Source organism: Poecilia mexicana, unplaced genomic scaffold (genome assembly GCF_051168715.1).
Source record: "Poecilia mexicana isolate PSO_F unplaced genomic scaffold, ASM5116871v1 scaffold_22, whole genome shotgun sequence".
Taxonomy (NCBI): domain Eukaryota; kingdom Metazoa; phylum Chordata; class Actinopteri; order Cyprinodontiformes; family Poeciliidae; genus Poecilia; species Poecilia mexicana.
The window spans coordinates 5323124-5348414 of record NW_028263391.1 but is presented as its reverse complement, the minus strand read 5'-3'; the positions used below and the strand labels follow the sequence as shown (position 1 = coordinate 5348414).

The window sequence follows — 25291 nt, the reverse complement described above, 5'->3', positions numbered from 1 at the left end:
CTCTTTCACAATATCTCTGCATGTTTGTATTTTCAAACAAATTCTATAGACGGAAATTAAAAATAATAAAAAAATCTAAAATGTCAATCACTGTCCTGATGTTTCTGTTTTTGTTTGCAGGTGAGTAAGAAGATGAGTTCAAGTTTTCTAACAAACATTTATGCTACTTTAACTCTTATTTTATTTTATTTTTTTGTCTTGTAGACATCGTGGCGTCACAACCCATCATCCAGCAGTCGCCTGCCTCCATCCTGGTAGAGCCGGGACAAGCTGCCCATCTCCACTGTTACCATGGCGATAACAGCTATCCCTACATGCTCTGGTACCAGTCGGCGGCGGGAGGCGGCCGGCGGACCATGGACCTGATCGGACTGCTTCACTATGAAAACCAAAGTCCCGAGAAGGGCTTCGAGGGTCGCTTCAACATGACGGGTCATTCCAAAGGCAAAGCTCAGCTGATCGTCTCCGACGCCAAACCAGGAGACACAGCAGAGTATTTCTGTGCAGCCAGTTAACACAGTGCTGCATTTCCCCCGGCTGCTGCACAAAAACACTCCAGCTCACACCTGCATGGACTGAGAGATAAACGTCTGGTAAGAGGTGTGAATTAGACTGACATGACTGTCATAAACATGAAGGAGTCTTTATGAATGTTTATGACTGTTGTCATGACGCGTCATTCAGTAAATAATGAGACTTTTAATGTAAAGTTGCTTTAAAAGTTGCATCAAAAGTCTATTAAAAGTGTCAACTTTGCGTTAAAGTGTCACTACTTACCCAGTAATTCAAAGCTGGCCCTTTTAATGTGACTTTTAAAGCATTAAAAGTCACATTATTTACCAAATGATACTTCATGACACCAGTCATAAACATTCATAAAGACTTCTTTATGTTTGTAACATGAAGGAGTTGATTGAGGGAGACTCCTTCATGTGTTATATCAAGTTTATGACTTGAAGTTGTTTGAGAAAAGGGTGGGATTTCACAAATGAGCGTCTCTCCATCTTTCTTTCAGAAGTGATGTCACTTCCTCCTGACAGATGCTAACCTCTCGGCTCAGTGAAGTTAAACCGTTTTTGCTCCTCTGAGGACAAAATGACACCAAGTAGCATTGCATGGGCATGTTTTATATTTTGGACCGCAGGTAAAGTCAGTGCAGTTTCTCTTATCGTAATTAATAATTAATAATAAACCATTGTGTATTATGATTTTTTTCTTTCTTTGTGGTTTTTCCAGGTGTATGTGAGTGCGTCCTGATCACTCAGTGGCCCAGAGACATCATCAGTAGCTCGAGCGCAGAAATGCACTGCTACCAGAACGACACCGACTATGAATATCTGTACTGGTACCGACAGCTTAGCGGAGGACAGATTCAGCTCATTGTGTATTTGCTAGCTGGCAACGCCAACTATGAGCCAGACTTTAAATCCGGCTTCAAAGCAGAGCGCTCGCAGACGAAGCAGTGGTCTCTGACTGTCTCCAGCGTTCAGAAGAAAGACGAGGCTGTGTATCTGTGTGCTGCCAGTCACACAGTGCAGCAGCAGACCTGGAGACTGTGACAAAAACACACAGCAGAGAGGAGGATGGCTGCTCCCTCACCTGCCGCCCTCAGAGTTATGATCAGAGAGATTTCTAAGCTCAGCAACAAGAACATCGTTATCGCTTAAATTCAAGAATGTGGGGCCCTGTATGCTAAAATAAAATATATTTTGCTATTGCTATTACAGTAAACTATCAGTCAATCAATCAAGATTATTTGTACAGCAGTTCAAAGTGCTTTAAATCATAAAAACACAAAAACAGAAGAAACTTAATCTGTACTGGATATGAACTGATGATGGTAGGTTTAATACATTCTGTGGCCAATAACTCTGTGTTGTTACTCAAATAAAAAAAAATACTTTGACTTTAGTCATTTTCAAATACTTGAATATTTTTTACACACATAAAAATCCCAAAATATTATGACAACTCACCCGATATGGCCGTATTAATAAAAAATGGAAATAATAAATAAGTAGAAATAGCTCTTTCTATTTGCCTAAATTTTAATCAAAACAATTTAAGACATGCTACCAAAAAAAAAAATTATTGAATAAACATTATTAATGTCAGAATTTAGCCAATATTGAAAACTGAAGCAAATCTACTTTGTATATATTCAACTAATTTTAATTTCTGATACTTGATTCGCTTCAAAATGTTTTTACAGTAAAAATCTAGAAACGAAATGGAAATCCGCAACATGCTGTTACCCAATTCATTTCTTCCTAAATCGATTTTGTCTCATTAATTTCACAACAATCAGACGCAGAAGCGTGTGACGAAGCTGTCCTGTGCTCATGTTACCAGCAGGTGGAGCCACAGCACATGACATCCTGACATGCAGCCTCCTCCAATCGGGTGTGTTCATGATTTGACCAGGTTGCTGTTCCTCCTGTTCCTCCCGGCGGAGTCTCTTCTCTTCACCTCATTGCTTCATAATGTCTTCACCTACACAGACCTTCGGCTTCCTCCTCATCTGGTTCTCAAGTAAGATTTCAAATCCAAGTTGACATTTATTGCAAATACTGACCTGACCTTCTGTTGTTTTTTCCTACAGATCAGGTAAGCGCTGCAAATTTTCGCCAGTCCTCTCCTCTCATAGTTAATGAGAGCAGTGAGGTAGAAATCACCTGCAGCCATGACGATAGCTCTCTTATAGTGATGCTCTGGTATCAGAATAAAAAGGACACAAACTCGATGACCCTCATCGGATACGGATATGAAACCTCCCAAAACTACGAGGGTGAATTTGAAAAGGAATACAAGCTGACAAGAAAAAACACAGTCGAAGGAGCCTTGAAGATACTCAAAGCAGATCCGTCCCACTCAGCTGTGTATTTCTGCGCTGCCAGCACACAGTGATGTGGTTTATTGGAACTCCCTCACTAAAAACCCTGATACATTTTCCTCCTGTGCAGGAGGCAGAGACGTCCACGCTTCTAAAAGATGCATCTTTTTACAGATCCTGACAGGAGCAGCAGCAAAAACCTGCAGGATGCCGAGAATGATGATCCTGTTTCTCCTCATCTTGCCTCAGTGTAGGTTATGATGCATTCAAAATGTAAAGAAATTTCCATTTTACTTTTTTTTTTAAATTGTATTATTTTAAGTGTACTCATCTGTACGGAAGAGGATTAGGGTCACAGGAGAGAAAAAAATAATTCTGATTAATCTCAAAATTCTGAGATTAAAATCAGAATTCTGACTTCTTAAAATCAGAATTCAGATTTTAAAATAAGAATTCTTATGTTAAAGTTAGAATTCTGACATTTTCTAAGAATTTTGAGAAAAAAGTCAGAATTCTGTGAAAAAAAATCTGAATTTTGAGAAAAGAAAATCAGAAATCTCAGATGAAAATCAGAATTCTGACTTTTTCCCAGAATTCTGACTTTAATATATATAAGAATTCTGAGATTAAAGCCAGAATTCTGAGGAAAAAAAAGTCAAAATTCTGACATTTTCCAGTGACCCTAATCCTCTTCTGCACATTTGCCATCAGACCTAACAAACAATCCGTTTTCCCCACAGTTCAAGCTAAGAGTGTACAATTTCAACCAACTGATCCCAAAGTAGTCAACATGGCGGACGATGTGGATTTCCACTGCCATCACAACGACAGCGGTCTAAATGTTATGCTCTGGTACCAGCAAACAGACACCGGTGCTATAGAGCTGATAGGATACAGCTACGTCGGGAGTGAAGCGGTCTATGAGAAAGCCTTTGAAAGCAGGTTCAAGATTACAAGAAAAGACACCCAGACAGGAGGCTTGAACATCGACGGAGCCTCTGCCTCAGACTCCGCCGTGTATTTCTGTGCTGGCAGTACACAGTGATGTGGTTTAATGAAACCTCATGACTAAAAGTCCTACCGTTTCATTCTGATGCGTTTAGAAAAGCTTCAAGTTGGGTTGCCTTTGTCTAATGAGAACCGATTTCTATGAAATCACTCGACTGTATTTGTGATTTTAGTCGTTTTTCCTTATATGTTCTTTTTGTTTCATCATTTTGCTTTTATTGTAACATAATAGTTGATGTTCTTAAAGCACTTTGACTGCCTGGTGACGGCCAAACTCAAATGACTGCCATGTGGAATTTACTGACATTTTTGCAAAGATGAGCAGTGTGAAAATCAACCCACCTGTTAAAGATAGGATCTTTAATTCAAAGGATCTTGACATTTGTACCATTTCAAAGAAATGCTATTTTCTAAACATGGACACTAGTGTCTTTTTGAACATGCTACTATTAACTGTTTCCATTTAAATATGCACAAAACTTTGTCAATATTTCACTAATGTAAAAAAAAACAACAACAAAAAACACACACACAATTTACCAACTGCGGTGTTTCCAATAAATGAGAAGCAAAAATAAAATCACACATGAAGAGGTTTGTTCACGCCACGACCCCCAAACCACTACTTGACCTCTTTCTTCTCCATCGTTTGCGCCAGCGACAACATTCGGTTGCTGATCATGTGACTCACATGATGTGAATATTTTTCTTTTATGAAATAAACCAATTTTAATTCGGGGGGGGAAACACACCTTGTCCCAGCGCCAAAGCCTTCTTTCAAAAAACAAGAGTGTTTCCCAAACTGCCATGTTTCCACTGAGTGAACTTATTTTCGATTTTCCACTCAGCAACTGATTTATGTTTTCACATAAAGTCACATCAGCCTGAGTAGTTTATTTTCCTCCTTTAACAAATCAAATTAACATTCAAAAACTGCATGTATTTTGGGAGTTTATCTTTGGTTGGTGTGAATTATTGTTTGATGGTCTGACAGGAAACAAAAACAGAAATCTGCATCAGATTTCACATCATGGTAAACTACAGACCACCTTAGGTACACATGCATTCTCAGTGCTGTTAATCTAAGTGGATTAACAACCAGATTGTTAATCCAATTCCTGGACTAATAATAAATAAATTGTTAATTGTGACTCGACTTGAGACACTGACTGGCGACATGTGATCATGTGACCTCCTCCTCCTCCTCCTCCTCCTCCTTTTTCCTGTGAACAGAACAGCTCTTCCTCACTCAGCCCAGCGCTCCTCCTCAGACAACATGCTGATCACAGCTTTTCATCTGCTTCTGCTTTTACACTTAGGCGAGTCCAGCAACACCGACAGAAACCGCTCATGTTCAGGCAGCCACAACGTAGACGTGCATTTGACCTACATTTCACTGTAATGATTAAAACTCAATGTTTCATCTTTCTCAGGTCTCACTGTTGAAGTCCTCCAGCCTGCGGATGTCATTTCTAATGAAGGAGACAAGGTGACGTTTCAGTGTAAGCTGGGCCAGAATTTCATGAGTTATCACACCATGTTCTGGTACCATCAGAAGCACCGTGGAGCTCAGATCGAGTTCATCCTCAAAGAGTTCCAGACAGATGTTGGACGCTTCCTGTCGTCTGTCGATCATGACAAAAACAGCTTCACTCTTAGCATATCCGGGCTGCTTGTGAACGACAGCAGCACCTACTACTGCGCTGCCAGTCACAGTGATGCAGACAAACCACAACCTCGTACAAATAGCAGGTCGTGTCCCAGATGTGTAAGAAAGAGCTGCGGCTGGTTTGGTTAGCAGAGTCTTTGCGCTTTAGCTGATCCACAGCACAATGACTTCTTCTTCTGCTCAAACACATGGCACTCCAGTTTGTTTACTTTTAGCTTCAGTTTTAAGGGAAACTCACTTTAGAAAAAAAATCCTTTAAAAAAAAACATTTTAGTCAAAAATGTAATTATGTACTGTTGAGGGATTCAGGAATACAACAGTCACTAGAATTTCAATGGTTCCTCAGATCCTAATGGACTGAAGTCCTGCAGATCCCTGAAAAGACGACAAGTAAAGGACATAAAACACAAATATTGATGGATGAAATGTTAGGATTAAGATGTGACAAATAAAAGGTGTGACTTAAAACAAAATGAATCCATAACCGGATGAACTTTAAAACAAAACATAAGGAAAAAGTCTGGATAACAGAATATTTTTTTTACAGTTTACAGTTTTTTCAGTATCCATCTAGACTCGCAAATGATTTTAATGGTTTTCTATAAGAGTAAAAAAAGTGTTTTATTGTGAGTTTATGTGACACAACAACACAAAGTAGTGCATAATGTAAAAGAAGAAAAATACCAGATGGTTTGGTTCTGTGACAGATTAAAGCGTATGTCTGATAAATGACAGAGCTCACTAAATATAAGCTTCATAAATTATCAACTTTTTTTATTATTCCAACCTCAAACCAATTAGTTAATGCATTAATTCTTCAGCAGCACTTTTAAACTGGATGTCATTAAGCTGGGTGATGTTGAGGATGTTTAATTGTAATCTATGAAAACTCAACTTGACTGGTGACATGTGATCATGTGACCTCCTCCTCCTCATCCTTCTTCTTCTTCTCCTTCCTGTGAACAGAGCGGCTCTTCCTCACTCAGCCCAGCGCTCCTCCTCAGACAACATGCTGATCACAGCTTTTCATCTGCTTTTGCTTTTACACTTAGGCGAGTTCAGCAACACCGACAGAAACCGCTCATGTTCAGGCAGCCACAACGTAGACGTGCATTTGACCTACATTTCACTGTAATGATTAAAACTTAATGTTTCATCTTTCTCAGGTCTCAGTGCTGAAATCCTCCAGCCTGCGGATGTCATTTCTAACCGAGGAGACAACGTGACGTTTGAGTGCTTGTTGGGAAAACAGTTCATGGCTCATTTAACCATGTGCTGGTATCAACAGAAGCACCGTGGAGCTCAGATCGAGTTCATCCTCAGAAAGAACCAGACGAATGCCGGACGCTTCCAGTTGTTTATCGATCACGAAGAAAACAGCTTCACTCTTCGCATATTTGGGCTGCTTGTGAGCGACAGCAGCACCTACTACTGCGCTGCCCGTCACAGTGGTGGAGACAAACCACAACCTCGTACAAATAGCATATCAGAGGAGCGCAGGAAGGAGCTTTGATAGCTTTGGTTTGGTCTTTGAGATACGCAGAGACTGTCCACTTTCATGATATGGACATGAAGTTTTATCACAATATTCTGAGGTAATATTGTTACAACAATAAAAGTGATAAGAACTATTCATGACTCTTTTCAGGTAACTATGACTATGACTGTGACCTAATGACAGCAATCATACACTAACAATGCTCTTACTACTAATATTCCCATTTGCACTTTTTTAGGACGCCACTCGAAGCAGTGGGATTGGTATCACTAAAACACACGCAGTACCTAGATCTAATCATATTTTCAAATTTATTGATATTCAAAATCTTACTGTGGTGAGACATTTATTATGATAAATCATAAACGATGCGATAAAAGCCCACCCCTAAAAACACAGGGGAAAATTGTTTATATGACAAACAATTGATGTAGAGTGAAGGAAATAAATGGGCCTCCAGTTTTTACTTCTAACTTCAACTTAACCGTCTCATGGTCTTAAGATTCGGTGTCCACTGGACTGTGTGCAATCCGACGGGGTCGCATTGACCCCACTTGCACTTTTAAGACTTTTTTTAGGTTGTGGTTTCAGGAACTGACAGTCTGACGGTACAAATTCCCTGCTTCCCCACTGTTTAGAGACAGATTTTTGTCAATTACACTGTTCACTGGGCTGTGGTTGCCACTAAAACATGTATCATCATGTACTTTCTTCTTTGCACCAGTGGTGCAACTACACATTATTCAGGTGGATGCAAAAACATAAATCGGCGCCCTCCCCCCATCCCTTTCTCCACCGAAGGAAGGTTGAAGGAGCGTGAAAAACATACGCTCGCTCTTACCCCTCCCAAGACGACGTTACGTGAAAGGTAAACCTACATTTACCTCATAACGTGCGTGAGGTGAAGGAGCGTAAGGCGCGCTGAAGTGTATGGGAAAACATAATCGGTGCGCCGCCCCCTCCAGACGGGGTTTTGACGCCCCCTCTGGTGCTGCGCCCCTATGCGTTGCATACCCACTTTTTGCGCCACTGCTTTACACAGAAGTTAAAGTTATTATTCTACATGCAGAAGATGATTGCTGCTGTGGTTTCTCTTTTTCCCCTCTCTTTCTGCAGGTTTAGCGGCAGACTTTTAGAGTTGACATGTTTTCTCGCTGTGCTTCTTTCTCTCCTCTACTCCCATCTTCTTTCCTTTTAAACAATTTCCCCAACTTTCTCCCTTTCTTCATGTCTCTGTCCATTAAAATTGAAATAAACCCAAAGAAAACTCTAAGTTTCATTTATATGTCAAGTGGCGCATCGTGGCTAAAGCTGTAATGCTCCACTTGTGAAAGAAAATCTGTTGGGCGTCAACCTGACAACCAGTCTGAGTGCCGCACTGCTGGACAGAACATAAAACAACTAAAATAACATTAAAAAATAAACCAGAATATTATTGAAAAGTTCATTTATTTAATCTGACAACCAAAACTCATCAGGACTTATATTCTACTTTATTGAACACAACTGATTGAAATTGATCAGCACAGCTGTCTAGAGTGATATTACTTGTCAGAAAAATGTCTATAAGTCTATTCAATACATATTTTAAGCTTGAATGTTCTCAGCAGCAGTTCCCTTAAAGCTCAGACCCATCTGACGTGGAGGTGCAGTTCCCTCAGGCTCCACTAGGAGACGTTTGCTGCAAAGAAAAGACTGAGCGAGTCGAGATATTTTGAGAACTCCAGAAGCTGCAGGCTGAGCTGTTCAGCTCTGCTGCAGACATTATTTGAAATTCACCATGACGACAATGATAATAGTTCTGATTATCTTGTGTACGTTTTTCTTTAATCAATTTTATCGACTCCTGTAGCATTCACCACATGCACCACATGTTTTTATGACATTTTTCTCTCTCGTTTTGCAGCTTCCTCGGTCTGCGTTGAAATCCTTCAACCGCCTTTCGCCATCAGCCGCGAAAACGACCCGTCCGTCACGCTGACGTGCGAGCAGGACGACGACCAGCACTACTACATGTACTGGTACAGACGGAGGAGCTCAGGCGGGCTGCAGCTGGTGGCGCTCTCTCTCGGTAAAGACACGTGGGACGTGGAACCTCCTTTCAACAAGTCCAGGTTCGCAATGCGGCGACCCGCCGTCCTGAACTCCACCCTGCAGATCCAGCGCCCTGGGGCGGCGGACTCAGCCGTGCATTATTGCGCGTCGAGAAGAGCACAGCGACTCAGAAAGCCTCCGCTGCTCAACAACCCGGAGAGATCACAGGAGGGAGGGAGGGAAAAAGGAAGATTGGTGGAAGGAAAAACTCCAGCAGATGCCCAGGATGCAGTAAAAACAAGAAACAAACTTTTAATGTGAAAACTAATTAACACATTGTGTTTTTTTAGCTGTAGAAGTAGAAGACTATACATTTATGTTGGTATTTCCTTTGCATTCAGCTCTGAAACACCACAAAGCTGATCTGCTCTGATTAGGCTGCAGGTGTTTGCAGGGTTAGCCACACAGAAATACTGACTTATATACTGTCATCAGTTTCCCTGTAAATGTTTCACCTTTAAATGCTGTTTCATTTTTGGATTTCCTGCCGATTATATCATGTTTAAGATGTGATCACACACTGACCTCTAGAGGGCTCACGGGAGATTACACTTACATGGAGCAGTGTAACAAAAAATGCATCTGTCATGCATATATATATATATATATATATATATATATATATATATATATATATATATATATATATATATATATATGTGATTCTTGAGAATAGGGACAAAATGGGTTTTAATTTTCCCATAATTTTTTTTTGTTATTTCTCAACCTTATGTATGCAAATATGACAAATAATGTTTAGGAAATGTAAAGATGCTAAGGTGCAGGCTCCCAGTTGCAACACTTTTTAAAAAAAAATTATATTTTTAATCGACCTGACCTAGAAAGTTGTCATCACCATCTGACAAAAATAAATAAAAAAATCATTTTTAATGACCCTATTAGTGATATTTTTACTCATTTTACAGACAAATGCTTCTCAAGAAACAAAAGAAAGATTATTTAAAACCAAAAACAACAAAAAGTCCATCTGATGGAGTTGACACTGCATGACGGAGTTGACAGAACTGAAGGTGGTGACAAACTAGTGAATAAAATGAAAAACTTGGTACATGTGAAGTAATGCAATTTATGTAAAATACATTAAAATGAATTAACTGCACATTTAAGTGAGATTTGACAACAATTTCACTGAAAGAGTCAGAAAAACTCTGATGGAGTTGACATCTGACGGAGTTGACAAAAAGCCAAACTACCTCAATTTATAGGATGTTATTCTGAAGGAGGCCATATTGTAGGGTCATTTCATCAGGTCCATGAAATCTTTACATTATACCAAAATTAAGCTTTTATTTCACAAAATTTTATCAAAGTTTTGTAAATTGTCAGTTATGGTGTTGACACATCATGGTTGTGACAAGCAACTTAGGAATAAAACAGAAGAAAAAACTAAAGAATAACTTAAGCTAACCGGAGCTAACTAGCCCTCCTAGCAAAGGAAGAGAAAAGACAACGTCATGGGGTCCTCAGAAGTTCTGGTGCCCCCCAATAATGCCTGATTTTTTTTTACATTCTTTTCATTTCTGACGGTGTTGACAAAAACTAAGGACAAATTTCAACGGAGTTGGAAAATATATAAAAATGATTTTTAATTCAATTTATTGATACCTCTATAATTATTTATATGACTACTTATACTTAATTGTCACAATATATAATTTTAGTATTTCTTTAATTATTTTAAACTATTATAATGTATTGATTTCTGCTCCTGGACAAGGGCTTTTACAGGCATCATCCACCGACTATGTTTAAAATAAAAAAAATATTCAGCAAATACCAGGAAAATATACATGGTTGTGTTCACATGACTCAGGTTAGTTGAGTCAGATATTTGAAAAAATTATATTTTGTGTATATTTTATTCAAATTTTGTGTTTTATCCATAGGACCTGTTTTGTCCATATTCTCAAGAATCACTGTATATATATATTTTAATGTGTTGTCTTGCCTATATAACCAACAGAATGGTGGGTCTGGTTGCCCCACAGTGTCAGGACAGGTTAGCTTTACAGAAAGGGGAACATTTACAATTTCCTGACTGAATTAAAGGCACAACTGATCATATTTCTTTCAGGCAATGAAAAACTTGCAAAGCAACACAGCAAGAAAGACATTAGGGGGTTTAGAGAAGACGGACAAGCGTGGAGAACACCAAATAGTCACAAGCTATTCACAATGTAAAGATAAGTAACGCTAAATTGTGAGTTCAATTTCACTAGATCCACTCACGCCTGACTACTGACTAGGATAGAGAAAGGAAAGGAAAAAAAAAAGATAAAAATAAAAATTAGTTCAAATATTTTTGAGCTTTTTGAAGTGGGTCAGTCTGGAAAAGACTCATGAATCCATTTTTGAGGCTTTGAGAATTCAGAGAAAGCCAAAGTTATTAAGCACAAAACAGAGAAAATATGAAACTTGACTACAAAATGAGCTCACCAACAACTCAGACAGGAGATCACAACAGAAGATGAGTTATTTAAAAGGTTTTTAATAGTTATTTGTACAGCATTTTAATTGTGTAACTACTTGCAATTGTTCTACAAACTCTGGAGCCTCTTGGCCAGAACGCCTTTGGAAAAGAGGTTTTTAATCTCAATGGCACTTTCCTGGTTAAGAAAAGGTAAAATAATACTAATAAAAAAATGAATAAATAAAATGGCAGCGTTTATGGTTGAGCAATAAAAGAAGAAAAACAAAAGGCCTTGACAGGAGAGTTCCCAGGTCAAACCACTGCTGACCAAAAAGGACTCATATCTCACATTTAGAAAATAATATTTTGATTTTGAAAGTCTGGGGAAATATTCTGTGTTTTGACATGGATATTTTTGTCCTAAAGGAATTATTTATGCTCAAAACACTGTAAACAAGTTTAATAAATGCATAAAATATATAAATGTGAAACTCAAACGTGGACAAAACAAATGCTTTGTGATTTTTATTGAGGTAATGGTTTTTACCAGAAGTGGGTTCCTTTATCACATCCTGCCCGGGGCCCAGGATCACTTTGGACCGGCTCTGATCAATTAGCTGTGTCATGTTCTTATGGTTATGGTGTGACTACATATTGATAAAAGAAAACATGTCAGGTCTCTCTTGTGAACGAGACGACGAGCATCAAGAAATTTTCCTGTATAAATAAAGGAAGAATAATAAAGTCTAACTGGAGAGTTTACGAATGAAGCATGAATTAATGAGAATGTAGGAATGATTTTTGATATTGCTGTAAGCATAAAGCTGCTCTGTTGTTGACCAGAACCAAACAAGGAGAAGCTTCATTCAGCTTCAATGATTCCTCCAGTCAGAAACAAACTTCCAGAAAACTACAAAACTGCTGAAACAGAATTCCTTTAAATAAATGCTAAAAACCATTTGATTCATAATAACTGGAACATTGACCAACGTATTTTATTTGCATTTGCTTGATAATTTTGAAGATGTCGTTTGACAAAATGTTTATTGTTATATTCATAATTGGTAACTGTATTATGTCTTTATGATGTAAAGAACTTTTTGCTGAAATCTGCCAGACTAATAAACTTGACTTCATATTTTTAATCTCTTTTTCTCAAATTTCCAAAACGTAAAATCGTTACACATCTGTCAGTGAACCAATTCTCTCTCTGCTGACTGATTGGCTGCAGAGTCATGGCCAGCTGACGTGTCACTTCCTGTTTACACCTCCAAACAAACAAAAGCAGTCAGCAGCTTCCTGTCCTCTGCTCTGCCTTCTTTTCTTAGCCGACCCAGAAATAGCAGCAGGCAGCTTGGAGCTGCTCCAGCGTCAAGTCGGCCCGACCTCCACAGCTGCTCCCACAGAGACTCAGATGGAGGCTGAGATACGGAGAGGCTGGCTGGGGGGGGCGGGGAGCGGGGAGAGACGGAGGCAGCAGGTTTTTGTGTGATGCTTTTCCACCGTGAGGACAGGGGGCCACGGTGATACAATCCTATAGAGCCGCCGTACAAAAACCTCCTCGCATTAACATCCATCATGTGGACGGCTGAGTGCAGCACAGAGAGCAGCAGCAGGAAGCAGGTGGAGGTGGGCAGAGTGGAGGCTCAGCCAGGCTTTAAGAAACACTTTAATATGTAGAAAATGAACCAGAAACAGCTTTTATTAACACATGTTTGAGTTTATACATGGAGCCATCGGGTCAGGTGTTCCTCAGGGTCAGAAATCACAACTTCTTTAAACGTTATGAAGCTCATCCTGCAGGTTTAACCTTCCTGATGATCTGGGTTATTACAGCCGGTCTGAGGGAGAAGATTCTGGAAAGTTTGGAGACTTTTTGGTCCAGGAGAGATTCAGTGCGACACTGGAAACGAAGCTTACTTTGGAAAAGGAACCAAACTCACAGTTTTAGGTAAGTTGGATTCTCACATGTTCAGTTCACTGAATCAGGTTAAACTAAATTCAAAGTTCTAGGATGAAAATAAAGAAAAGTTCTTTAGAGTTTAAAAGTTTGGCTGTATTAACCTGAAGTTGAATCACTGTGACCTACACTCAACCTGCTTACTTCGGTCAAGGAACCAAACTGACAGTTTTAGGTAAATATTCACTTTATTACAGAGTTTTAATGCATAATACTTTGATTAGGACCTCTGTACAGACAGACGAGTCTTTGTAAAGTTAATTCTGGTAGAAAAACAGGTTCATGTTCAGTATCACTGCACTGTGACAATGATGAAGCTTACTTTGGTCAAGGAACCAAACTCACAGTTTTAGGTAAGTTTAACTCTTCACATGTTCAGTTCTCTTCGTCATGATGAAACTGAACAGTTCAGTAAAAAGTGAAGGTCGAATCCGTCCAGTTTAAGTTCTGACATATTGAGCTGAACTCAGAGCACTGTGACCAACAGAGAACCTGCTTACTTTGGCCAAGGAACCAAACTCACAGTTTTAGGTAAATATTTCAGAGTTTTAATGAATAATACTTTGACTAGAGCCTCTGTCGGCTTTATGAAGTTAAATCTGAGAGGCAAACAGGTTCATGTTCAGTATTGCTGCACTGTGACAACGCCAACGAAGCTTACTTTGGAAAAGGAACAAAACTGAGTTTTAGGTGAGTAAGAGATGTATTAAAATGAGCTAAAATCACCAGTTTTCTACATTAGCATAGAGAGCCTTGTAGTTATACCTGAAGTTCAACTCGGCACTTTTTGACATTAAGCTGAAGCTCTGTGCCAACTTTGAAGCTTATTTCGGTCAGGGAACAAAACTGACTGTTCTAGGTGAGTAAAACACAAAAACTTCACTTTACTGACTCACATAAAGTACGTCTTACAATGTAATACATTTATATGTTTTGCCATTGTAAGAAATGTATAATAAAAGTAAATCTTTAGAGTTAATGAAAGAGGAAATAGTGTTTCAGATAAAACAGCCTTAAAGTGTAGGATAAGCAGCAGCTTAGCTTGTTTTGAGCGCTGATCTGCTGCACTGTGACTCTGGTGTTAACGAAGCTTACTTTGGAAGTGGCACTAAGCTAACGGTTTTAGGTGAGTAACAGGTTAAAATAATGATAAGTGAAAAAATTGAGCTATTTTTGAAAGAAACTTACTTTGAAAGTGGGACAAAGCTAACTAGTTTAGGTGAGTAGCACCTAAACCAAAGCTTTAGCTAAGCGCTAATTCATGTTCTGCTTGTTTTTGTTGGAATGAATCCAGGAGACGTTGCTGGTTTTTATGACCTAAATAGATGAATAAAACCCTCTAGCTTCAAATATTTGTACACTAGTTAAAAACCAGGATCTACTTGTTGGTTTTAAATATATATAAAATAAATAAATAGTAAAAGAAGAGAAGGTAAAAGCTGAATGATCAGCCATTACAAGCAGTGATCTTTAATGCTGTGCCACTGGTGGCTATGAAGCTCACTTCGGTGGAGGAACAAAGTTAACAGTTTTAGGTAAGAGAGTCTGCAAATATTAGAGAAAAGCTGCAAATTATTCACAACGATTCTTCAAATTATGAAGATTCTACCTGATCGGCTTGCTTTGAAATGACAAATACAGAATAACTTTAAGAAGGTAGGAGACACAGAGAGGCAGGAGGACGAGGTTTTGTCGCTGTTCAGAGTCTCTGTGCTCCTACGATCCTGCTTACTTTGGAGCTGGAACTAAACTCACCGTTTTAGGTAAGAAAAGTCTGGAGAAACGAAGCCGACGCTCCAACAACCTGGTGGTGATTTTGTTCTTGAGTTATTTGAAATAATTACACTACACTTGTTGAAATAAAAGTGAAATTATGGTAAATAATTAGACTTGCCGAGTAAAAAAGGGTAAGGGGATTTGTTTTAAAAGTTCATTTATGTGAGTAGGAACAGGTGTTCTCCACGTTCGTTCAGCTAAACCATGTTTGGCTCGAAGCCCAGATTATTACCCTGTCAGTTCTTATCAGCTCTGTGAAACACTGTGACTCCCAGACTGAAGCTTACTTTGGAGCTGGAACTAAACTCACTGTTTTAGGTAAGAAACACAAAAAATATTCACAACAAATCAACATGAAAAAAGATCAGAAGTAAAGGAAAATTAGTTTGGAAGTTCTAACAAACTAAATGAATAAAAAACATTTAATCTTCGGCTCTAGTGTAGATGTAAAAAAAAAAAAAGAATAAAAACTAACAGGAGTTGGTGAAAGAATTAGTTTTTGGCTTAGTTTTTCTACAAAAGTTGTTTAGTTCAAGTGTAAAAAGGTTTGAAGTCGGCGGCAGCTTTTCCTGCAGCCGTTTATCAGTGTGAACAACTTCGATCCTGCTTATTTTGGAGCTGGAACTAAACTCACCGTTTTAGGTAAGACAAAAATTAAAAACAAAGATTGTAGCTCCTGATGGGATCTAAATGTGAAGACAAAATAATACGTTATTTTCCTGATCATTCATCGTTAATAAGTCAGATAGTTGTTTAAAAGATGTCAGATTTATGATTTGTCCCCAAAAGAACAACGTTAGAATCAAAGTGAATTCTTGTCAAAAAAAAAAAAAAAAAACAAGAATAAAACTATAATGTCAGCGTTCTGGTTCATGTAGAAAACATAAACTAGAGAGTGTTGGGTTTTCTACCTGTGACTGAGTTCTGTGCTCTGAGTCTCATCCTGCTTATTTTGGAGAGGGAACCAAACTCACAGTTTTAGGTAAGATCACAGAAGAAAATATTAATAAAGCATCTGGTTATATGGAGAAAACCTGAAATGATTTCTAATAGTGTTTCGGATTTTAACCATGCAGATCAGAGTAGTAGTAACTTGTTTTATCTCATCTTTTTTTAAATAAACAGAAGATGGAGCGAAAGTCACTGAGCCACAAACGGTGAAAATCCTTCCACCTTCACCCCATGAGTGCAGAGACCAGAAGAAGAAGAAAGGGGAGAGGAGGAAGACCCTGGTGTGTGTGGTGTCTGGTTTCTACCCGGATCATGTCACCGTGTTCTGGCAGCGCAACGGCCAGAACATCACTGATGGTGTGGCGACTGACGCCGCCGCCAAGTGGAATGAAACCTCAGGACTGTACTTCATCACCAGCAGGCTGAGGCTGCTGGCCAAGACCTGGTTCAATCCTGACAATGAATTCAGTTGTCACGTCACATTCTTTAATGGAACAGACTACAACAACTACAGCAAACTTATTAAATGTACGTAACTTTAGAGAAACAAAACATTTTTAAGTGACTTTTTATGCTTCAGGTTTAGTAATGGTGTCATCTTTTTCTTTGTTTTCCAGCAAAAGAAATGGATAGAGGAATGACACGAGGTAAAAAACAAAATAAATAAATAAAAAATCACTATGTATTTTTATGCTCCAACAAGTGAATCTGGTGTTAACAGGTCGGCCATTAGCCTCCACAGCTCTAAAGTTTCTCTATCTGCCCAACAGAAAAATACCTGACAATTACCCAGAATGCCAAACTCTCCTACAGCGCCCTGATCCTGAAGAGCTGCCTCTACGCCGCCTTGGTCTGCTTTCTGGTCTGGAAGCTTCAGGTCGGTCCTGCAGAGTCTGCAGCTTTAACATCTCCATCAATATTAAAGAGATTAATGTGGGATTAAGTATGTCTTTTTGTTGTTCTTGTTGTTTTGCAGAGTTCACCAAGAAAACAGAAGAAGTGAGCGCTGAACTGACGCCTGAGCAAAGTGACAATCTGCAGGAGAAACTCTCTCTTTCTGGTTCTGTAAATAAAATCTCCAGAACACAAACACACACAGTTGCTCTGTGTGTGTTTGTGTTTTATTTGATTTGATCTGATGTGCTGCATGATTCTATTCTAAACACCGTGATAGTCTGAAGGTTTTTGGAACAACGGAGATTGTCGTCATATTGTCACCTTCCTAAAGTAATGATCCAAGTTTATTTTTTTTTTTGCCAGAAGTGATTCCCCCTAACCTTAACCCTAACCCCACTTCCCCCAATAATCTTTTGGCCAAAAAAAAACCCACCACCTCTTTTTGACAAAGAATGACTTGGGCCTTAATTTTACCACGGTGATGATAAAGTGCTCTGTAAAGATTCCCTGACTTGACTTTAAAAGAGATGAAAAATCGTCCAAATCTACATAACATTTACGTATATTCTTGTTAAATTGTAAAAGTGCTTATGTTTCATATCCCTGGTTTTTGTTTAAGCTTTTTATTATTTTTGCAGCTTTCTCAATAAAGATGTATGAACTACATATTAGGATTTGCATCTCTGTCATTATTTTCTGCATTTTCCACATTTCTCAGCACTTCTTACAGATACAATTTCAGACGTGTTTTCTGTGAAGTCAGATTCATTTTTTCCATCACAAAGTTGAAACAACTCAACTCAGGTTTGAGTCATAAGATTTTCCACATTTTTTTTTTTTCCATTTTGAATCTTTTAAAAGGTAATAAAAATGCTGTATTTAAATTTCATGGAATGATTAACAGCTTTAGCTTTACTTTCATAGTACTTTTTTTCATCCTCTTTGCATGAACAAAGAGAGATGGTTGTCACGGTTTCCATCCTCTGGATCTTTGTCAGAGAGAGCGTTCTGCATGTGAGAACAGGAAGTCAGGGTTCTGATCGGAGCAGAGAAGCAGGTCAGAGCTGCTGCGGAGCGGCAGGATGCGGTCGCATGGCGGCCTGCAGCTCCGCCTCTCTGCTGAGAAACAACTGAGGTGAAACCTTCGACCTTCACCGCAGCATCCGGCTCTACCGTTGCACCTGCATCACCCCCCCCCTCTGCACTCCCCACGCATTCACACTGCTGCCCTCTGAGCAAACAGCTGCTGCCACCTCCGTTTCTGTGCCAACTGAAACTAAAAACCGAACGGGCGTCTAACAACAAACAGCAGCTGCTCATTGTGATCTGGAGCAGAACGTTTGCAGCCAAGAGCATTTATGTTGAGGGAAGCTCCGTTTATTTTTTCGGTCTCGAAAGCACCTGCTCAAAAACAAAAAACAAACAAAAAAAAAAGAAAGAAGAAGGAATGTTTATCGTGATGACATTTTTATTGCACTATTTACCTTCTTTATATAAAAAAAGTTACAGAAAGACAAAATAAGAACTTAAATTTAATCCAAAATTCTTCGTTTTGTTCCATTTATCTGAAAATCATGTTTTTATTCACCCAGTCAGACAAACAGGAAACGACAACTGTGAAGCAAAAACAGCCTCATTGTTGATAACATCTGTTTGGATCATATTTCTGCTTCTCCTTTGTAAAAAAATAAATAAATAAAGGATGTACACAGATAAACTCCAAGAAGTTTTTATTATTATTCTAATGTTTGTTGTCATAAATACTGAAGTAAAAAAAAGTTTTTATTTAATGTCACAACTTGGAAATATCATAATTGGTGTAAAACAGCTGTTGTTAAAATTCCTGACTGGTTGGCTTTGTAAGAAATAAGTTATACATTTAAACTAAAATTGTCTAAATGTTTTCTGAACAGAAAATCAGATTTTGTTCTAAATCTACTTATCTGGTTAAATAAATGTTAAACAAAGTCAATAGAAATTCAACAAAGTGATTTCGTCATTTTATCGATCAAAATCGAGGAGCTAACGTAGCTGAAAGGACACCCTGTTAGCTGTAGCTCAGCAGTGAGACGGAGTGAACAGGATGTCGTTACCAGCAGCTTTTATCCACCGTTCATGTTTGAGTTGCGACATGAACGTTGATCAAACTGCATCGAAACATATAGGACATTAACAGTTTCAGTTCATGTCGTTGAAAACAGCTGAAATTAACTAAACCTGAGGCATCTGTCTGACTTACTGTCTGCACCAAAACCAACCAAATATGGTTGGAAAAATAGTTCTGATCTGAATTTTACTTTATATGAAAAAAAGATCTACTCCTTTAAAAAGATGCATATAAAAGCTGATTCTGTTAATTAATCACTAAAGAAAAATGGAGATCCATGGTTTACTGCCCAACCGTCCCTCTCAGCATTGTTGCATTTTCAAATGAAGTCGTTTTTATCTCCCTGACTTCTGACGACCAACACTCACCTGCTCCAGCTGGATGTCATGCTTTCATATTTATGATTTAAACAGAAAGACATGAATTAATAATTACATTTTCAAGTTGATCGGAGGGTCTAAAAGCTTTTAAAGTATGTTAAGTAATAAAAAAGCATGATTTTTGAATAAACCAACAAGACTAAAAAAGACCCAATTGTATTAAAATCAAAGGTAGGTGATTTTGGAAACATTTTCCCTATAAGATTAGAGTAGCTTAATAATACATAAGATAATTTTAGTTGTTTTTTTTTTTTGTTACACATCTTTACCTTGGCTACCAATAAGTTTAGGGACAGTCATTTCAACCAGCAGTTGGAAACATTTGTCACGTTTAGCGACCCCTTGTGGTGCAAACTGTGTGCTGCACCACATTATCAAACTTCAAATCAGTTCAATTTTTAAACCAAAAACAATGAGTGAGTTGAGACATAAACAGCATTAATGGCTGTTAACCAAATATAACGGCTTTATTTAATATACTTACATTTTAAAAAAACCTAATTCTACTTTTACTGTTAAGTAGAGATTCCTAGTATGAATTTTGCGTATACACTTAGGTATAGTAGAATTTAATAACATTTCTTGCCCATAACTGTACATAATAGTAGATCAACCCATTATCCATTCTCATGTGTCTGTTTAAAAGGGCTTTGAGATAAAATTACAACTTTCTGAATTTTAAATCCATTCTGGTACGTTATTACTGTATTTCAATTATAACCTAAAGTAAAATAAGAAATCATAAAATCCACATGTTCATGTTCTGACCAACAGATGGTGAAATTTATCAATAGGAATCTCGATCGTGTTAATATCGGGAGCAGTTTGAAGCGCTGTCAAACAGACAAATAAATAAAAATCATGTTCAGAAGCAGGTAAGTGCGCCACCTGCTGGCTGAACCAGGAATTCAGCTGTCAATCAGAGCTAAAAAAATCTCTGAACTTTGATTTTTTTTTAAGGCACTTTATATAAAAAGTAACATGATAGACTTTACTGCACCTGAATATATGTAACCTGTGCCTAAATATTACGCAATCCAGTCGTTATTGTTGTCAAACTTAATACTGTTGTGATCCGGAAAGAAAAATGTGTGATATTCTGATTTTAAAAAATCTGAACATTTTGAGGTCAAAGTATTACATCTGAAATATAACCTGAGTACTTTGGTGACCAAACAAGTCAAATAGTGTTTTTTTCTACATGTGAAAAATGTTAGTTCTGTGAACTGTAGAGGGCTCTACAGTACCAAGTTCTCAACAGACAAATAAATGGCAGATTAAAATACACACACACACACACACAATTCTGTCATACAGTGAAAGTCACATGTCTCTCCCACCTCCTGCTCATAAATACTGAACACTCCGATCGCCATGAAACATGGAAGCTGTCAGACTGAAACAAAGCTTCTTCTTGTTATCGGTCTTTCTGCTCTGGCTATCAGGTAAATAAAAATCATCCATTAAATCTGTTTTTAAGCTTGGATCAGAGCTCCGTGTTTATGCTTTTTAGGTCAATTTTTATCTAAAAAATGTTAATAGAAAAACAAGAAAAAAATGTCTACGATGGTATGTTAGGGCCATTTTAGATTGGCAGAGTAAATTTCCGTCAAAAAACAAAACAAAACAAAAAAAACTTGGAAATCTCTGAGATTCAAAAAATCTGAAATGTTGAGATTAATCTCAAAAATGTTCTAGAAAAAAAAGAGCTAGTTTTGCATTTTGAAAAGTCAAACATCTTTGACATTTGGAAATTTCCTGAGTTTCAAAAGTTGATTTTTTTTTTTTTTTTGACTTTTCAAGCAGAAAAATTCCAAGTTTTTCTCTGAATCATTTTTGAGATCGCAAACTTTTTTTTTTCTTTTGACAGAAATTTACTCCTCCTCTCTTTCCATCTACAATGGCCCTAATGGGCCGCCATACCACTCATATTAACCTTCCATAATTTACACCCAGGCTGTCCTGCTAGCGGCGAGCCGGTGACCCAGACTCCCACGCTGTGGACAAATCAGGATGCCGACGCCACGATGCAGTGCAGCCACACAAAGGGCAGCACGTACCGCCTGATGTACTGGTACCAGCAGCTGCCGGGTCAGAACATGAAGCTGATCGTTTCCACCACGGCGTACAGCCCACCCGAGTACGACCCGGGCTTCACGGAGGAGAAGTTTCCGGCAGAGAAGAAGAATGCGGAGACGGGATCTCTGAGGGTGAAGAAGGTGAAGCCTGAAGACAGCGGAGTGTATTTCTGTTCTGTCAGTGAGACACAGTGAAGCAGCTGATTGAAGGAGCTGAACAAAAATCCAGCTGAAGCACAGGGACCGAAAAATATTGTTTTGAGCTAACTGTAGAGGGCGCTAATATCACTAATACCTTCTAGGTGAGGTAACTGACTGAAATGGGATTTTTTTTTACTGTATTTTTTCCTCTATATGCTATCAAATATACATTACTGTATACATATCACTGACAATAAAATACAGCAATTCAACATGACAAATGTGACCAAGTTAAAGACTGTAATACCTGCTTTCTTTTTTCAGGTTTTGCTTTATTTGGTTGCTGGAGTTGTTTATTTCTTTTAAAGAATGAAATCCATGAAAAAATAATGGTGGCCAACAAAAGTTGTGTCATGGAAAAAAGAAAAGAGAAGCTTCAGGATGTAATGGGCTAATAAGCATATTTTGTGTTTTTATTTTATTATGAAACTTTTTTTTTAGGTTTTTCTTCACTTATTACAAAAAAATACAGAGACTATATTATGTATTAAACAATATGGAGTTGGCTTGAATCAGATGTTGCTGTGACGATCCCATTTTGTGTCTCCTCCCCTCTCATTTGATCCTTTAACATGAGTTCAGCTTGTCAGACGCAGCCGAGACAAATAGGAAGATAAAAACATGATCAGCATCATCATCTCTCTGCTGCTGCTCTGCTTCTGGGGTAGAGCGCTTTATTTCCTTGCCGTTGTATAAATCAAATTAATATCTTTGTCCAACTATTCTTAATTTAATCTTTTTCTCAATCCAGATGCGTCTCTGAGCAAAGACGTGCATCAGGATCCTCCATGGACGCTTCAAGTTCCTCAGAGTTCTGCAACAATCAGCTGCAGCTATTCAATCATCGGATACAACCAGATTCTATGGTACAAAAACCCAACCAGCGACTCCACCCTCGAGTTAATTGGTTTTGTTTACTACACCAGAGTAACTCTTGAGAATGAGTTCAAAGATCGTTTCAATATAAGTGGAGACGGCACGAAGGAATCTGAGCTCCGTGTGGATAAACTGCAGCCAGAAGACAGCAGCAGGTATTACTGTGCAGCTGGTCGACACAGTGGCTCAGTTTGTGTCTGTCTGCTACAAAAACCTTCTGTGATGATCCAGCAAATAGACACACACCGAAGAGGAACACAGCTGCAGCAGAGAGCAGTGAAGTACAGCAGCAAATCAAAGATGGAAGCAAAAAGAAAGGGAAAAAAAGAAACCCTTCTTCCTGTGCCAACTGTCAGGGCAGGAAGTCGGTCTGGTAGATGTAATAATCCTCGTCCTGTTCAATCCTAAGCAAAGTGAAGCTCAGAAGAATTAATCACGCAAATATGATAATCGCTTTTTGCCACGAGTAAGAAATAGGGGCTAGCATTTATCGTATCGTTTATCATTTATCGTGATAATAATCTGGATGCATCATTGTCATGATGAATTTCATTTAATGTTTAAAATCCTCCCCCAGTTGCCAGGATTGTTAGTTTCAAGATTTTCTCCACTGTTTATTCAACAAGAGTATTATTACAGATCATTAATTTTGAAAATATGATTAAATGATGTTACTGTGATACAAATCACACTTCTTTGTGCGATAAAGAAGTGTTACCACTTCAAATTCAAATACATTTGCCATGTGTACACTAGGGGGAGCTCCTGTCCCATTTTAATGCCAGAACTTTGTCAAATACAGTCATGTTCAAAAATTGAGAATAAACGTCCCGATGAGTCTCGCTTGTTTGATTGAAGTATATTTTCAAGCATATTTTTCATTAAGTCTGCATTTACAAAATTTGCTGGTCTGATTAAATATTCTAAGGATAAATGTCTTTTCATCAGCTGTTAGCAAAAAAAAAATCATCATTATTAAGAGAATTAAAATTCTAAAACAGAAGTTTTTGTCTAATTCATACAGTGTTTTTCATTTGGTCTTTATAACTTTATAATTGTGTGTTTTTATTATGTAAAGCACTTTGAACCGCCTTGCTGCTGAAATGTTCTATACAAATGAAGAGAACTGATCATGGAGTTAAGAAATAAATGAACTTTTAAATCATTTTTTGAACGAGTCGGTATACTAAAAACTGGAAATGGCCTGAAACTTGCAGTTTGAGTTTCGCAGCGAAAAACGTGCAAGCAGAATATAAAGAAAATGTTATATTTCTGTCTTGTGAGTGAAAACAGTGACGCAAACAGACGGAGGAGCTGAACATGAACCTCTGCTCACTGTCCACCTCGGCTCCAACCACACACAGTGTGACAGTAACCAGACCCTCCCATCTCTAGTGATGTCAGAGCTCCATCACTCTGAGTTCAGTCGGCTCACAACACAGTCATGATCCCAGCTGCTGTCATAAAGCTCTCTGCAGCTCTGCTCTGGCTTGGAGGTACGTCACGGACTTCACGTCCATCATTATGTTGCTATTGGTCTCGGTTTTTGTTGGATTTTCTGTAACATGATGTGATATCTGACTGCTGCAGGTCCAACAGACAGCAGTGATGTCACTCAGACTCCTCTGCTGTGGGCCAACCAGAGTCAGTCTGCCACCATCAACTGCAGACAAAATATAGATGTTAATCATAACCAGATGTACTGGTACCAGCAGCTGCCGGGTCAGAACATGAAGCAAATAGTTTTCACCACATCGTACAGCCCTGCACAGTATGAAGAAGGCTTCAGCAAGGAGAAGTTTGAAGTAGAGAACAAAGACGCTTACAGTGGATCTCTGACAGTGAAGCAGCTGCAGCCTGAAGACAGTGGAGTGTATTTCTGTTCTGTCAGTAAACACAGTGATGCAGCCGATTGAAGAGCTGCACAAAAACCCCAGAGACAGTGAAAGAAAACTTGTTTTAACCTGTAGGTGGAGCTAAAGAGCAGAGTAGACTGTTTATATTACCGTGTTTCCCCGAAAGTAAGACGGTGTCTTACTTTCTTTTTATCCCCAAAAGCCCCACTATGTCTTACTTTAGGGGTATGTCTTATATTGGAAAAAAATTGTCGAATTTTTTGTTTTAACCATAAAACGCTCATTAAGATCAGAGGGAGGTGGCAGACGCGGTGACGTATGGAGAGGGGGACGGTGCGGACGTGGGCAGGAGGCGGCGCGCAGCTAGATGAGAGGTGTTTCCCCGAAAAGTAAGACATATGTCTTACGATCGGGGTACGGCTTATATTAGCCGACCCCCCTGAAACCCCCGATACGTCTTACAATCGGGGGTGTCTTACTATCGGGGAAACACGGTATATACACACATGTACATCTGTAAATCTTTAACATGTTTCCATCTATTAAAAAAATTTAAAAAAAGGTTCAATGTGATGTATGTTCGTAGATATTTCTGAGTAAAAAATAACTTCAAACACACTTAATGGCCACAATGATAACAGTTTTCAAAGAACGTGCCTGGCATCTTGATCCAAGT

At 38.5% G+C, this 25291-nt stretch overlaps 1 protein-coding gene and 3 gene segments (V, D, J or C); all 4 read left to right on the top strand.

Annotated features, from left to right (window-relative positions):
* Positions 1-1011: 1011 nt before the first annotated feature.
* LOC106922433 (T-cell receptor beta-1 chain C region-like) lies at positions 1012-17335 on the top strand. The segment is given in 8 exon segments: positions 1012-1144; positions 1237-1515; positions 7910-7919; positions 13981-14024; positions 16395-16748; positions 16838-16867; positions 16991-17097; positions 17197-17335. Coding segments are annotated over 8 exon segments (900 nt in total).
* LOC148152770 (uncharacterized) lies at positions 8713-10084 on the top strand. Its single transcript, XM_088002758.1, has 2 exons — positions 8713-8822; positions 8915-10084. Exons 1-2 carry the CDS (start codon positions 8789-8791, stop codon positions 9361-9363), a joined length of 483 nt encoding a protein of 160 aa, XP_087858884.1. The 5' UTR covers positions 8713-8788; the 3' UTR covers positions 9364-10084.
* Positions 17336-20932: 3597 nt separating the features above from the next.
* On the top strand, positions 20933-22496 carry LOC106922452 (T cell receptor beta variable 29-1-like). The segment is given in 2 exon segments: positions 20933-21049; positions 21561-22496. Coding segments are annotated over 2 exon segments (381 nt in total).
* Positions 22497-24203: 1707 nt separating this feature from the next.
* On the top strand, positions 24204-24675 carry LOC106922434 (T cell receptor beta variable 29-1-like). The segment is given in 2 exon segments: positions 24204-24255; positions 24350-24675. Coding segments are annotated over 2 exon segments (378 nt in total).
* The last annotated feature ends 616 nt before the right edge of the window (positions 24676-25291 follow it).